The sequence below is a fragment of the Anser anser genome (genome assembly GCF_964211835.1).
Source record: "Anser anser genome assembly, chromosome: 1".
NCBI lineage: Eukaryota > Metazoa > Chordata > Aves > Anseriformes > Anatidae > Anser > Anser anser.
The window spans coordinates 59,816,041-59,831,903 of NC_139720.1; the positions used below are offsets into that span (position 1 = coordinate 59,816,041).

The window sequence follows — 15,863 nt, forward strand, 5'->3', positions numbered from 1 at the left end:
AAAATTCTTCTTAGCTGTAAGGCAGCCCTTTTAATAGCGTGTGTTTTCACAGCCAGATGAAGAAGGTCTGTAAAGGAAAGTTGTGTCTAATAAATGTCAATTTTCCTTAATAGAGTCAGACGTTGTTGATCTCTAACACGTAAGAGCAGATGATCCAACTGAGATTATCACAGGAAATCCAAGAGGAATTTAATCCAGTCTTTCAAACTTTCAATGAGATTTCTTAACTGTGAGGTACACAAGGAAGCGTGTTGACTATTGTCATATTTGGCTAGAGACCTCTTGTCTTACCAAAGTATTCTTTTCTCTAGACAATGATCCTTTCTCCCCAAAGAGATGTTGCTTTCTGATAGTGTTTGAAAGAGACAGCTAACACTGTTTTTTGAGGAGGGATATAGTCTGTGTTTTAGAAAATCCTAACACATTAAAAAATTCACCTTCCCAAAGGAAAAATATTTCTCAGAAGATGAACTTAGATTTATTAGCTTTGTTTAGCTTTCATCTGGAAAAACTTACCCAAAACTAATCACTGGAGTGCAGAAAGTCTCTACTGCTGAGGTACCCATTACCCACTTCATTAGTTAATTAAATGTTTCTCATTCCTTCAGAGTGGAACACTGATATTGGGCCTGAAATATAGAAGTACATTCATTTCACAACAAGAAGACTTATCTTCCTCATCAATTCACTGCTCTGCAAGGGATTTCAGAAACAGCATTTCATATCCATAGAATCACAGAGTATCCTGAGTTAGAAGGGACCCACAAGAATTATCAAGTCCAACTCCTGGCTCCAAGAAAGACAATCTAAAAATTAAACCATAAGTCTAAGAGTGTCTAATGCTTTGTCTAAATGCTTCATGAACTCCAGTAGCTCGGTGCCTTGACCACTGCCTTGGGGAGTCTGTCCCAGTGCCCAACCATCCTCTGGGTGAAAAACCTTTTCCTAACACCCAGCCTGACCCTCCCCTGTCCCAGCTCCATGCTGTTCCCTCAGGTCCTGTCACTGTCCCCAGAGAGCAGAGCTCAGCACCTGCCCCTCCACTCCCCTCGTCAGGGAGCTGCAGGCCGCCATGAGGCCTCCCCTTGGCCTGCTCTGCTCTGGGCTGAACAAACCAAGGGACCTCAGCTGCTCCTCATATGTCTTGCCCTCTAGATTCTTAACCACCTTTGTTGCCCTCCTTTGGAACACTCTCTAACAGTTTCATGTTATTTTTATATTGTGGTGCCCAAAACTGCACACAGTACTTAAGGTGGGGTCACACCAGTACAGAGTAGAGCGGGACAGTTACTTCCCTCAACAGGGAATGCTGTGTTTGATGCAGCCCCCAAAAATGCTGTGTTTGATGCAACCCAAGAAACATTTGGCCCTTTTGGCCAGGGCACTCAGTTGACTCATGCTCAATTTGTCATTGACCAGAACCCCCAGATAACTTTCCATGGAGCTGCTCTCCAGTTTCTTGTCCCCTTCTTCGTACATACATCCAGAATTGCCCCATCCCAAGTGCTGAATCAGTTTCACTACTTTTCCTATGGCAATTGTGATGTTCAAAAGAAAAGCTTTCAGCGTGATGTCTTGGAGGTTTGTTAGTCTCCTTGTTTGGGGAGTGGATTTTATTTTGCTAGTTTGATCTCATTGCTGTGACTATTTAAACTCTGAATCAGCGTGGATTATGGTTTTACTGGTTTACTGGTCTGGAGTCTGGCTTTACTAAGTGGTACGGCCTTCCAGCCTCATTGTGAATAAAGGTACTGCTATTAGAAGAATTTTAAAATGCTTCAGCATTTCTCTACATGGTGGACAGAATGGTTTTGTAATGTAGACTTACCTTACCTAACCTCACTTGAGCACCAGTAGCTGTCTCTCTGTGACAGCAAGGAGCTTAGTAAAGAGAGAATTTGCCTGTCTTGGGCGGGTTTTGCAGCTTCTGTTGCTTTTCCTGCTGCCATGACCAGACTCCTTCTCCCTTCTGGCACTTGTCTGCAGCTTGAGGTCAAGCCTGCTGCCTTGAAGTCAGTGGAATCAAAGCTTGCCCTTCAGCTCTTCCAGTGTATGCCATAGTAATACCAGTTAATGAAGTACTTGCCTGACCCACATCAGTTCTGATTAAGAGCAGAACACACCAGAACACCCAGTCAGACTTGGGACTCCAGGAATTATGGACCAGAATATTTAGAGGCTGTGCAGAGCTTACATGGCAGGCTCATTTGCCTTTGAATATACTAAGATTCAGGCATAATGAAATAATTGTCTTTATAAAAATGTTTAAGGCCTGTTTACCCTTATTTCGTACTTTGTGTATGCTAATTTGCCAGTAACTGAGGAGTTCAAAATATGACATTCTTTCAAGATTACCCTTTTTTCCATGAGCACATCTACCTCCCCACCTGTCCTTTTAACTATTGGTCTTTCATTGGCCTTGCTTCTAGAGTAGGAAAATTTCATATTTCAGCATTATGGGGTTTAAGAGAAATGTCAAAGTGCTTCTCTAATAGCCATTGTTAATGCATACTGCATACTCACATGCAAATGGTAGGATAGGAACAGAGTGTGTTGAGACCTCGCTTTTCGGATATGCCCAGAGAGGCATGGAGCGGTCTTCACAGTGAGAAGAATCCTGAGGATGGCCACGGAGTTGACAGACTCTGTAGAAACTCCTGTGGAGATCAGAAGAAGCTTCAAACTGAGTATTTCTTAAATCCCACTTGATGGATAGAATAGCAACTGTTCAGGCATCTGGTAGCCTTTGGCTATATGCTTCCTAAAGAGTGTATACTGCATACTGCTTAAAGAGCACAAAGACTTTTGGTATGTGGTTTATATACAATACACAAGTTAGAATGTGGTATTAAGAACAATACTGTGTTTCTACTGTATGTAGACATTGTTGTAACTAATATCTAAATTATAACTGCCCCACACCCCCACCTTCCCAAAAGAGTCCAAAATACCTATTCTTGCCAGGGACAACAAAGTAAACCAAATTTGGAGTTTCTTGGTCAAGACAGTTTTGAGTCATGACATTTATTTAAACTAAACATTAGGAAATTATCCAAAAAGTGAGATCACCCCACTTTTAAAAATGTCTCTGTATCTCCCAAATGTTTTGCCTAGTATCAGGCAAGTTTTCATGAAAGAAAAGAAAAAAAAAAAGTAGTCTGACATGGAAGTTTGCCTGTGCAGTTTCAGGTGGATTAATTTCAGCTGAAAAAGTCAGGGTAGGATTCAAAATCAGGAAGATCTTGCAGTAAACTAAACTGTGGAGGAAAGAAACATCTCTCCATCTTGTATTTTCTCTCAGCCAGAACTAACAATAACTTTGCCTCTGCTACTGAACGGCTGAGCCAAAAAAACAGAAAGACAAAAGCCAAAGACAAACCAAAAAGACAAGAAGCAGAGACAGAAAAAAGACAGTGAGAGAAAAAAGAATCTACCCCACATACAAACATTGCTCTGAAAGCTGAAAGATAAGAACAACTGCCTCTGTAAAAGTCAGTTTCAACATTAGGAGATGACAGAAGCAGCAGAGATGGCAAAGCACCTAACCTGACCTACTGTCAAGAAAAGATAATGAAAACAAGATGGGAAAAACAAGGGAAGTTTGTCACTTTAAAAGAAAAAAGCCACTTTTAACACTGACAGTATACAAACCAATAAAATACTAAAATGTTGGATCAGGTCCATATCAAAGTAACTCAGCCTATAATTACATGAGAATCAAAAAATGTCAAAACACAATAATAAAGATATTGTGGAGTACTTTGTCTTTTGTAGTGCAAGCCCATCCATACCACCAAATAAGGGAAAAAGTTAAATAAGAGTTCAGCATGATGATTGCAGGAAGGGAACCATAATGGATGGGAATGGGCAGAAGTGGGAAGAAGATTAGAAGAGGGGCAGAAATTAACAGCAGTGTATAATGAGTTAAGAAAAAAAAAGAAAAAAAGAGGCTATCCTGTGTTAGACAGATACTTGAGACAGTTCTGCAACAGACAGTCATGTCTTGCAGAAATTTCCATATCTAGGTTTGTGGAGAAGGATGATATCTTCCATCAGTCTAACTAATACCAATAGATAAAAACAAGCATACCTTCAGAAATATGGGTCAAACTTCAGGTCTGAAATGGAAAAAGGGTTTTTTAAATACTCTGAAGATTGTCTATTTGGCCAGCAATAGAAGATGGAGCAACAAACATATCACCTCTTCCCACAGAGCTAGTTTTGCATGTATACTTAGCCCATCATTGTTACATCAATATTGTAATTAGGAATTCCCGGAAGAGAAGGTCAGATATAAATTGATCCAGCTACACTGAGTAAAATGAATTCATATCAGCTTTCATTAGTTGATAAATCACTTGAGAATCTGGCCAGCAGAATGCTGAATCGTAATTGCTTGACAGGGAATGCTCCCAAACATACTCATCATTTATTTGCTTTTGTTCCTACTGAAGTGAGTGGAAGCTTTAACTTTTCACTTTGGTGGAAGCATGATGAGGCCAGCCCCAGGTACTTTGAAAACCTTACCTATTTCAAAGTAAAAGTAACCTGCCTTGTGGGTGTAATTCTCCCATAATTTAAAAAATCAAACAATAGAGTCCATGTCTGATTTAACTATTTTATTATTATTATTATTAATATTATTAGGAATAAACCTTGTTTATTTCTAATATTTCTTCATCATGACTCAGACTGTATTTCAAATGAAAAGAAATGGAGAACAGGAAAGCTAAGCAGAAGAAAGATATCACTAATTACCCAATGGCAAATGGGAGAACCTCCCATGTCTTCAGACTACACATCTATACAGAAGAGACAGCAACTTTCTGTCCCGCAGAAGCTAATCCTTTTTCTTCTTATAAACACCTCATTTAATCCAAGAGCATAAATAATCCTGGATTTCCTGCATTTTATCCTAGGTCTATTACTGCAATCAATGAGAGTTTTGAAAGTGCGAGGAGCTGGAGCCTTGGGCTATAAGATCTAAATCCAAGCCTATGTTTTTTCTATGCCTGAAAAGTGCCCACAGTTTTATGGGTAACCTATAAAAACAATTGAAGTAATTGTGGTGGTCTTACATTGTTTAGATTGTTTGCTTTTCACTCCCCAACTTAGTAATACGAACAGAGCTATTACAATGATTTATTATAGTTGGGTTACAGTCTTGCTATAGAAAGCTCTGTACAAGCAGAGAACCAAAATGTAGCCACAGATCCAAAAAGCTTGGGGATGAGACGAATTCCTTGTCTATCCCAAATTCTAAATGCATCCAAATTATTCTAGTATCCATGTGCACCACTTATCTCCGTCTTGAGGCCTCCTTAGTGCTTTAAATCTCTTGTCAGCCACAGATGAAAACCTCTACCTCGTGTAAAACTTACATTCCAGAGCTTTCTGTCACTGATATCTCTCTGCAGTAAGGTCCCACTGGAAGGATGGGACCAAGATGCTCCTGCCTTTTGCACAGATACTCAGAGCTGTGACCATGGAGCTGAAATGCAATCTGCCCTGGGACAGAGCTTTGACAGTCCCTTATTTAGTACATCAGCATGGGGGAGGGTTAGCTGAGATAACAAGGTAACCTGATTGCTGCTGCTGGCAAGAGGACAGATGTCAACATTGCCTCTTCTTTTCACAGAAACATACCTGGCTTTATGAAGAATAGGTTAGCAAATATTTTAATACAAATAGTAACCTCAGCAGAGCTGCCAAAGCAGGCTCCAAAGAGACTGACTTGTTTACAGTCTGGACCAGTGCCTTAAAACCTGACGTGCTTATTCCACAGAAAATTAACCCCAAAACGGGTATCATCATTACTGCAGGGAGAAGCTCCAGAAAGATAATTTCCTAACTCTCTCCAGCTGAACTCAGGACATTGTCCATGTTTTATCACATCAAGTGCCCTTGTAGTCATTCAGAATAAACAAGAAAATAAAGAAGTGAGGTATATCACATGTGATAGCTTGGGTCACTTGGACTGCATAGATATTTGGATGTGGCTCAACCCCCTGCCTTCACTTGGATTACTACTGGAATCTAACTTCTTGTATTGTTTTAAGGACTAAATTGTTCTCTCTATGTACTTTGGTCATCCCAACTCAGATGTTATCTTTTCCTTTCCCACTCTAGTTTTTGGCTACAAAAAAATACACGAAGAGCTCTGAGAAGAGCCCTTTTTTTTTTTTCTTTTTTCTTTTTTTTCCCAGTTGCAGAGTGTGTATGCATGTGTCTGTGGTACTGCTCTCCTCCAAGTGACTGTGACAAAGATTGTCATTTATGTAGATATTTGCTTAAGAGGTTATCAGTGATACTCATGAAGATAAATGCTGGTATAGATTTGATCTTGAGAGCAACATTGGTAATACCAAATTGGTATAGGTAAAAAACAATAGAATAAACTGTTTCCAAAGTCACTGTAAACATTCAGTGGGAGATGAAAACTTCCAAGGGAATGGTCACTTATCTGGAAAAGTCAGAGTGTCTACAGAGTGTAGAAGTGTCATAATCTTTAGCTATTGAATTTCTTGGAAGATGGAGGGAAAGTCTAGTCCTGGAATTATTATGCAAAGGCTTGTAATATTGGATTTTCCAATAAAAACCCTGGTCAGCTTTTGTTGCATAATTCAGTTCGAGTAATCCCATGGGAGAACAAGAGAGAACTGATGTAGGGCAGGTAAGAGACAGGGCTTGCCTATGTGACCTACGGGCAGAGGTCCTCTGTAGGAGGCCATGCACTGCCTCACATCTTCCATGGAGATCAGTGGCAAGCACTAGAGTGGTGGCTTCTAGGTTAAAATAAATAAATAAAATAAATAAATAAATAAATAAAAATGTCCATTACACAGTATGTCAAAATTTGCTTCTTTGGGAGAACATGATCTCAGACCTCTGTATCAGATGGAAGTTAATTGACTGGATTTGTATTTCTTGCAAATATTCATGGGTCATAAAACTTACTAAAACTCAGAAAAGTTATTTTTCTTCTTTCCTACATACCACTTCCATTGGGATCCCTAACTGAAGCCATTCAGGACCTGATAATATCAAGAGATTAAATTTGTGATCTAGAAGTAAAGGTGAACATATGGAATTATTGCTTGAGGTGGTCAAAGGACATTTGTGATGGCAGAGGAATAGTGGTGTCTTTGATGACCAGCCTGAAGGCACATGACTTATTGTCTCATTCAACTCTTCTGTCAATGGGCATGTACTCAGACAAACAGGCTTCCCAGGGCCACACAGCAAAATGACATTTCTTTGAGGGATGGAGTCACAGTCTCTGTCAAAGTGGTGGGCTGTTATTAAGAATGCAAAAGTGAAGCAGCCTGTAGCTATCAGATCACAGGAAGGTTGGGGATTAAGCACATAATCCAACTAGTTTTTGGTAAGACCTAAGAACACATACCCAATTCCACTGAAAATATCTGACAGCATCTCCTCTATACTGAAAGTTTAATAGAATGTAATGAAAACTGAAAGATTTTCCACAGTACCCCATAAAACTTTTTAAAAGAATTTTATCCCTTTTTTAGAATTCTATGGTTGTTTAAAAACAAAAGCAGATAAAAAGAGCATCGTTTCCTCCTTGTCTGTATTTTCAGAGTACTATCTACAGAAACTTCTTAGAGCCAACCCTACTAAATTCTTTACAACTGTCCCACAAGGGTGGTTCTTAAAGTGAAAAAGAGAAAAATGCTGGCACTTTATGTAATGCCTTTTTCACTTATACAATCTAATAGGATATCAAGGACGTTTAACTGTATACAAGTCTCTGGTGGCAAGAATCAAGCTGGAAAGATTTCTCTACAAGCTCAGCCTTGTTTATTTGCATGTCCTCTTGTACACCCTTGTTCTGTCTGTCTCTCTTTGCTTTGAAGGCAAAGGGAAACCAGATTCCCTTGAAAAACAGCAGACAATACAGTATTTGTATGATAAAGAAAAATAAATAAAAAATTATACATTTTACGAGAGCTCTTTCTGGGTCTGTTCTGCTGGAAGCAACATGACCCAGTAAACACATTTGCCTACTAAAAAGTCTGGTCAGGTCCAAGTAGCACAGTAAAATGTTCCCTAGCTAATCCTTACTCTGTTCCCTGTCTTTACTCTAAGTAGAACAAGTCCCTCTAACCTTTCCTACCTAAACTCACAAAGAAGCTGAGTGTTTCCTCTCCTATCCCTTGCACCAAATATGATCTGGAACTCCATGCCTTTAAATGCCTAACCCATACCCCTCTTGCCATTCAGGGCATTGATGACTGTGCCCTCATATGCTATTTTCCCTCCTAACGTGTCTGGTACAAAATGTTAAGCATCCTTGTGACCTTTAAACATCCTGCACAGCTCTCCATCTCCTCTATATGTGATCCAGATTCATCTCCACCTCCTATTAGAAAATCCTGTGCATGCACCTGGCTTGATTACATCAGCATATACGCACACAGCTGAGCTAACACATTTCAATGAATCTACTGCAGAAGCAAACGGAAATGAATACCTCTCCTTCTGTCGGCAATCCAACAGTTGCTCTACTGTGGTGTCAACTTGGCATGCAATTAGGTTTATCTGTAAATCTATTTTCACTGTTACCTGAATTTCATTATGTGAGAGCTAGAAAAGAACAATGCTGACAAGAGTTGTATTTCTCCAGATCTCTGCTAGGCACATTGAGTTTTTCAATGGTGTCTTGCTGTACACCGGTAGATGGTACCTATTTCTTTCACCTGGACAATAAGCATTCAGGAAACACAAGAAACTGACTGAAGAATTTTACAAATATGCGTGTGCAGGAACACATTTGATCTGTAATCCTGGATTTGACTGTAGAACATACACAGTCCTTTTTCCTTCAGGGGTAGTAGAGGGCTCCTGGGTGGCAGGGACACTGTATACAACTCCTGACTACTGCTGAACAAGCCAAATCAGTGAATAAAAGTGTGGGGTCATCACAGGCACCAGTTAGCTGAAGGAGAGCAGCAGTGTAGGAAAACAAGTGCTATTAGGAATAAAATGTCTGCTCCAGATTCTTGTTCTGAACTTGACACCAGAGTACCAGGAAAGTCTCTGTGGGAGAGTTTGGAAGACTTCAATTCATGTCTGGTGGAGCAAACAGCAGTTGTAAAATCTCAGGAGATGAGGGCCACCCAGAGTGTGTCAGTTTATCAACTGGACAGCTGTGATGTGTCTACAAATGCCAAACCATAAGCATATTGGCAGGGGAAGCAGGAATTGTGGCCAGCACACAGAGAAGTGGCTCCTGAGTTTCTGAATTGTCTGCCTCTCAGAATACACTCACAGTCCAGGCCAGGCTGCCAGCTCCAGCAAGACTACTGTACTGCAGGCCAGTGACATAAACACATCTCACACCTGGCTTCACAGCCTTCGGAAAGATTCCTCTAATATAGAGGATGGGAAATGGGGATATAGTAGCACTATGATCATCTGCCTGCCTTGGGTAGGGTAACGAGATAACTCTACTGTAACTGGACAGACCCTTATACTCTTACTGCTCCTCAGCTGTAGGAACAGTCCTCTGGGAGCTTTAAACAGGGTAATGCAGGGACCCTGAGCAAAGAAACTACTGAGGGACTTGAATAAATATTTTAGGATCACGGGAGCATGAGCATAACAGTAAAGCTACTTTTGCACACATACAGTGGTCTTACCACAAAAGTGTGTGTCTTAAATAAAATAAATAACGTCTTAAATAAAATTAAATAAATAATGTCTTAAATAATGTCTTAAATAAAAAACGGTAAGTTGTTGCTGATTGCTGAATTTTCTACCCACAGGAATAAAAGATGGAAAACAAACCACATGAATCATGAGAGGAAGGCAAAGAATCATGCCTCGAAGAAGAACTTTGGCTACAGTGGCACGATAACCAGCATCAACAACAAATGCCCAAAGGAGGCAGACAGGCAGTAGGTTAATTACTGAATGAAGAATTATCCAAAATATATGTGATATTTTATATTAGCCATAGGTGTCCTTCAGATACTGTATAAGCTGTGATGTTTATTATTACTGGTGTCTATAGTAGTAGTAAGAACTGCATTAATATACCAATAGGCTTTGAGGAAATAAACTCTATTCCTAATGAATTTCTAATAGATTTCTTGTGAATACTAATTGTTCCACCTAATCCATTCCTAGGATCTTAATTAGGGCTTATTTCATCTAGATTTTAAGTCCTGAACACTGGAACTTAGGTGCAGAGAATTATGTGGGCTTCTTAACCAGTGAAGAGTTAGGCAAATGTAGAGGGGAGTAGGTGCTGTCACTGACAGTCCTGTGCCATCCTCAGGGCTGACTTATTAGCTGTTTCCTTTTGGTTTCCTGTACTTTCATTGGAGAGGGATACACAGAAGTAGACTGGGAAATGCCTGTCAATCTGTGGTTAAGGGAGAGAGGAAAGTGTCTTTAGAGACTAAGAAAAAATCCAGCCTGTCTCTCCAGCAACTCACCTTTCCTGTTAGTGGAAGACTGTCTCTAGATTCCTTGCTAGCAATATGGACATTTATCCCCTACAAATACAGGTAAACCATCTCATGCCTTACATCAACCAGGAACCAGGTATTCCTGGCAGCATTCTTATGGAACTATCAGCTAGTGTTGGTAGTAATTACCCAAATGTCCCAAACTCAGGCTTATGGTAATGATCATGTCTGTGATGTGCAGAACAACACAGACCAGTTCCATAGAAGCACAGAAACAGATTGTGTTGGAAGGGACCTGTAAAGACCATCTAGTTCCAGCCCCCCTGGACAGGCAGGGACACCACCCAATTTAAACATTTTTCTGAGACATAAGACTAATCATCATATGGCCCACAATTCTGTAGTTGTATAGGCATCCTGGAATCACAAATTTGAGAGATGGGGTTTGGGGCCCATTAGGGAGGAAATGGTGATTTGGGATAGCAAGGAACATTAAGGTTTATGCTAGTGAGAGAATGGGGAAACCCCCACTGCAGTTCAGCTTTTCTGTACTGTCATGCCTGTGAGTTTTTGTGTATTCCTTAAGAACAGGCACTGATGCCTGTTCAGAAATAACTCTGCTGACCCAGGTAGCTGGGAGAGGGAAGGCACACAGAGTTGAGCAGGCACCACTTGCAATCTTGTCCATAGTTGTTGGCACTATGTAAGGACCTTCCATCAGAGCATTCTGTAGTTTGCTGGTGTCATCCCAGTCACTGCGTCAAGTGGTTATAAGGAAGATGTGGATCACCTAAATAATGTGGTCCTGCTAGTCAGCTGGTGACTCCTTTGCACCCTCCAAAATGGAGGAAGTGGGACCATCTATCATAGTTTGACTCTACTCTTCTTACTGCCTGCATCTTTTGTGATACTCACAGGATGAAAAAGGGGAAGGAAAGCAAAACAAAACCAACCAACCAACCAAACAACAACAACAACAACAAAAAAAACTTTACTTGTTTGACTCTTTACCTATAAATATTGTGCCTATTAAAATCTTTTGGCTACTGAGGTTGGAGTTTGCATGAAAAATACAAACAGAAGGAACTTCTCATTGGAAATTTTTACAGCAATATTCAAGTATAACCTTGCAACTAAATCTTTCTTACAGTTTACAGCTACAACTTTTATTAGGATAGGAGAAGAGGGAAAGGTTTGATGACAAGTCATTAACAAGATGCTACCACAAAGAAGATGACAGCTGTGAATCTAGCATGTCTTACTAAAGAAAGGGAAGTATTAATGCCATTGTGAAATGCTTTGGCAAACCTCCATTATGAACACAATACAATTCTGACCACCCATCTGTAAAAAAGACATATTCAAAATGAAGCAGGTACAGAGAACTTCCAGCTGACCAGAGCCTACCTCACAGGAGAGGACCTAAAACAGCAGCGTGTTCAACCTAGCAAAACAAAGGCTGTCAGATGACACAATGATTCTCTAAGTTCATCAGACATAAGAGAAGCTGCAAAACTAGATACAGAGAAGAAAGTCAAAAATCTAAACACAGTAACTGTGTCAAAGATTTTTGATTGGCTAGGACTAAATTTAGGCTGGAATTAGGTTTCAAACTTTTGGAAGAATGAATGGAGCTTTGGTGTTCATCTCCCTGCTTTTTCTATTCTCTGCCCCTTGTGGCCTCTTTTAGCTGATATTGCTATTTCTACTTCAGCAAATCGATTCAAAAGCACTAACTGGTGCTTTTGTCTGACTGACTGGTACCCCCCAGCTTGCATTGTTCCCATGAAATTATGCTCCATGAGTAGTAGCCTTCCTCCTGTGCACTAGGAAGGAGCAGTTGTTTTGGCCCTGCACTATCCCATAATCTATAGTAGAGCCAAGTGGATCACATCTCATCCCATATTACAACATGGTATTTAGGCTGACAAAGAAAAGCAATACTTTTTTTTTTTTTTCCAGATATAGCCAAAAAATAAGCCTTAGCAGCAGAACCACTTCAGTTTTCCCTTAAAAAGGCCTAAACAGAATCATATTTTTTAAATAAAGATGTGAAATCACAGAATAATCAAAGATTACAGAATGATATAAGCTGGAAGGGACCTCTGGAAGTCATCTGGTTCAACCCCCTTGCTCAAGCAGGGCCACCTACAGCTGGTTGCCCAGGACTATGTCCAGAGGGATTTTGAAGATCTCCAATGAGGGAGACTCCACAACTTCTCTCAGCAGCCAGGGCCAGTGCTCCATCTCCTGCACAGTAAAGAAGAGATTCCTGATATTCAGATGGAGCCGCTTGTTTGTGCCCACTGCCACTTGTCCTGGCACTGAGCACCACTGAAAAAGAGCCTAGCTGTGTATTCTTTGCACTCACCCTTCAGGTATTTATAGACATTGGTAAGGTTGCCCCTGAGCCTCCTCTTCTCCAGGCTGAACTGTCCCAACTCTCTCAGCCTCTCCTCAGAGGAGAGGTGCTCCAGTCCTTTGACCATCTTGGTGGCCCTCTGTTGGACTCTCTCTTCAGTGTATTTAGGTCTCTTTTGTAGTGGGGGAGGAGGGGAGCAGAACTGGGCACAGTATTCTAAGTGTGGACTTACCAATCCTGAGTAGAGCAGAAGGATCACATCTCTTGACCTGCTGGCAATTCAGCTAAGAATGGTGCTAGCCTTCTTAGTAGCAAGGGCATATTGCTGACTCATGTTCAACTTGGTGTATACCAGGACTCCTAGGTCCTTTTCTCCAGCTGGGTGGCCTCCAGCATGTCGTGGTGCTTAGGGTTGTTCCTTCTGGTGCCTAGGGTTGTTCCTCCCCAGGCACAGAACTCTGCACATTTCCTTGTTGAACTTCATGAGATTCTGGTTAGCCCACCTCTCCAACTTGCCAAGGTCCCACTGGATGGCTGCACAGCCCTCTGGTGAATCAACCACTCCCCCAGTTTTGTGTCATCTGTGAATTTACTGAGGGAGTGCACTCTACCCCTTCATCCAGATCATCAACGAAGACGTTAAATGAGACTGGACCCAAATTCGGCATAAGAACTGAAGATAGCCTAGATGCTTTAAGATTATCCACCATCCAATACAAAATCTGTTTCCTTCTTACTGCCCCGTATCAAGTATTTAAATATCATTCATCCATTCTGTACACAGCTTTCATCCCTACCACACATTATATAAAGTAATACTAAAGATAAGAAACCATCAACAGCAGCTTCATTGCCTTCAATGTATCTACTTTCTACTCCCTTAAGAACCAACACCAACATCTGGATTAATTTTTAGTTATTTGCAGTAGCAAATCCTTATCATTAGACTGACTTCTGGCATAAACTCACATAAAGAGAGACTAACATAAGGATATTGGAATGCATTTTATTTATCTGCATGGGAACTGTCATATTTAAATATTTCTCCAGTACAGTCATAAACCTCTCATAACTGAATGTCTGAGTCTAGCTTTCTCTTTGAACTTTATCTTGCCTTTATGGAAATGTATTGTCTATAATTTTTATTTATTTATTTATTTATTAAGTTTAGTTACTTGCTTGCAGTTTTGTCTACTGTCTGCATTGCAGATGTCTGGGACTTGCTAAGTTTTCCTGTATTACAAACAAAAACCCTCTACAAATGTGGGTATATATACTGGAAGTACTATATACTCATTATCCTGGTCCCAAGTTCAGTGAAGTCAGTAGTAGGTTTTATCCACTCCTTTTGAATTAAACCTTTTGAATTAAACCTTCCAAAAGAAACTGGCCTGAAGCATGAAGTGTAGATCAGAAGTTCAGCTTGTGTACAGGCTCTATTTTGAAGGCTTCATTTAGACCACACGCTACCTAGGGAGCAAAGAATGATGCTGAAACCAAGGAAAAATTCTGCCAAATATACCAGATTGTATGCAACACAACATAACTCTTTCTTTTTACTCTGGATTAGGAACTTCCAAAGAAAAAAATGAGTTCTTCAGTGTTTTGAATGAATTAGTAGTAAGAAATAAATAATCAAGCTTACTTTTAATATTTAAAGAAAGGCAATGTTTCTGTCCTGGATTCAGGTTTTAACTGATTTCAGTGCAAAGAGGGACAGGGAAAGGTATGTAGAATTGCAAGTACACTGTCAGAAGGCTTGTGTGTTTTAGTCTTAACAGAAGCTCATATATACATAACTTATGCAAATGTTCACTCTCAGGAGTTTTGAGTGCCAAGAGTTGACTTAAACACTAATGAAACCTGTTGTGAGAGGTCCATGAAAATAACTTTTTTTTTTTTTTTTGACATATCCTTTGTTTTTCTTTAGTCCTTTAATGTAACCTTCTGTGTTTCAACTGGATTTTAATGCACAAGGCCCTGCTCCAGTAAACATGGTTAAGAATGCAAAGAGAGATGCTCTGATTTCACTGGGATTGTCTGCATCTTCTAAGTAAGTAAGAAAAGGTTGGTTTCTCCCAGCTTGATGAGAATCATGACATGGTAGAGGGTAAATCAGGTAGCATAACACCCCTTAAGAACAGAAGACTTGACCAGTGAAGATCAGCTTTTAACTGTCTCTCCAAAAACAGAATTACCTCTCATTTAAGATTTGGCCCTAACCATTCATTATAATTCCCATGAAAAAACACGAGTTTTTTCTGTTACTGTAAAAGGGGACCCAGCTTCTCAACAGAAGTGTATAAAATACCATGGTTTAGTTCTTACTGACAACATGCAAACATAATAATCTACTTCAATAGGAATATACTCAGCCTGTATTTTACCACTGACAGTTTGGACTCATGGGAATGGTGTTCTAATGAAAAGTGAAACTCTCAGCTTTGCCTTGTCCCATCACAGCAGTGCAGGGAGCAGCTCTCAGACACTGGGGAACCTCACATTTGAAAATGTCAAGTCATAACCAGTTCTGCCCCAAGGCAGGGATTAGTGGCCACAGAACTTTCAAAAATGCCTTTTCTTTTTCCATCTGTAGAGATGAATTGTAATGGTAAACTAATGAAAATCTTTAGAACATGTTCCATAGGTATGGTGAAATGCCAGGCTGAGGGAATTGGGGTTGTTCAGCCTGGAGAAGAGAAGGCTCTGGGGAGAATGTGCTGCTCATTGCAGCCATCCAGTACCTAGAGGGGGCCTACAAGAAAGCATGAGAGGAACTCTTTGTCAGGGAGTGTAGTGATAGGACAAGGTGTAATGGCTTTAGACCAAAAAAAAAAAAAAATGAAGAAAGATTTAGATTAGATATAAGGAAGAAATTATTTACTCAGAGAGTGATGAGGCACTGGAACAGGTTGCCCAGAAACATTGCGGATGCCCATCTCTGGAAGTGTTTAAAGCCAGGTTGGTTAGGGCCTTGGGCAACCTGGTCTAGCAGAAGGTGTCCACTACCCATGGCAGAAGGTTTGGAACTAGATGATCTTTAAGTTTTTTCCAACCCAAACCTT

The 15,863-nt window shown here is 40.3% G+C and overlaps 1 protein-coding gene across 19 annotated transcripts in view; it reads right to left on the minus strand.

Annotated features, from left to right (window-relative positions):
• Positions 1–15,863, minus strand: part of LOC310887024 (uncharacterized protein) — a 211,546-nt gene that overhangs the window by 56,465 nt on the left and 139,218 nt on the right. For 16 of the 19 annotated variants that reach the window (XR_014575595.1, XR_014575596.1, XR_014575597.1 and 13 more), the window contains 2 exons: positions 2,524–2,657; positions 517–629 (listed from right to left, as the gene is read on the minus strand). Coding sequence is in view for 3 of the 19 variants with exons in the window: in XM_083812425.1 (XP_083668551.1) it covers positions 597–629; positions 2,524–2,657 (167 nt within the window). In the remaining 16 variants the exon portion in view is untranslated. Of the gene's footprint in view, positions 1–516; positions 630–2,523; positions 2,658–4,090; positions 4,119–5,381; positions 5,497–12,984; positions 14,269–15,863 lie in introns of those variants that run through there. The other 3 variants (XR_014575603.1, XR_014575609.1, XR_014575610.1) reach the window with 3 other exon arrangements.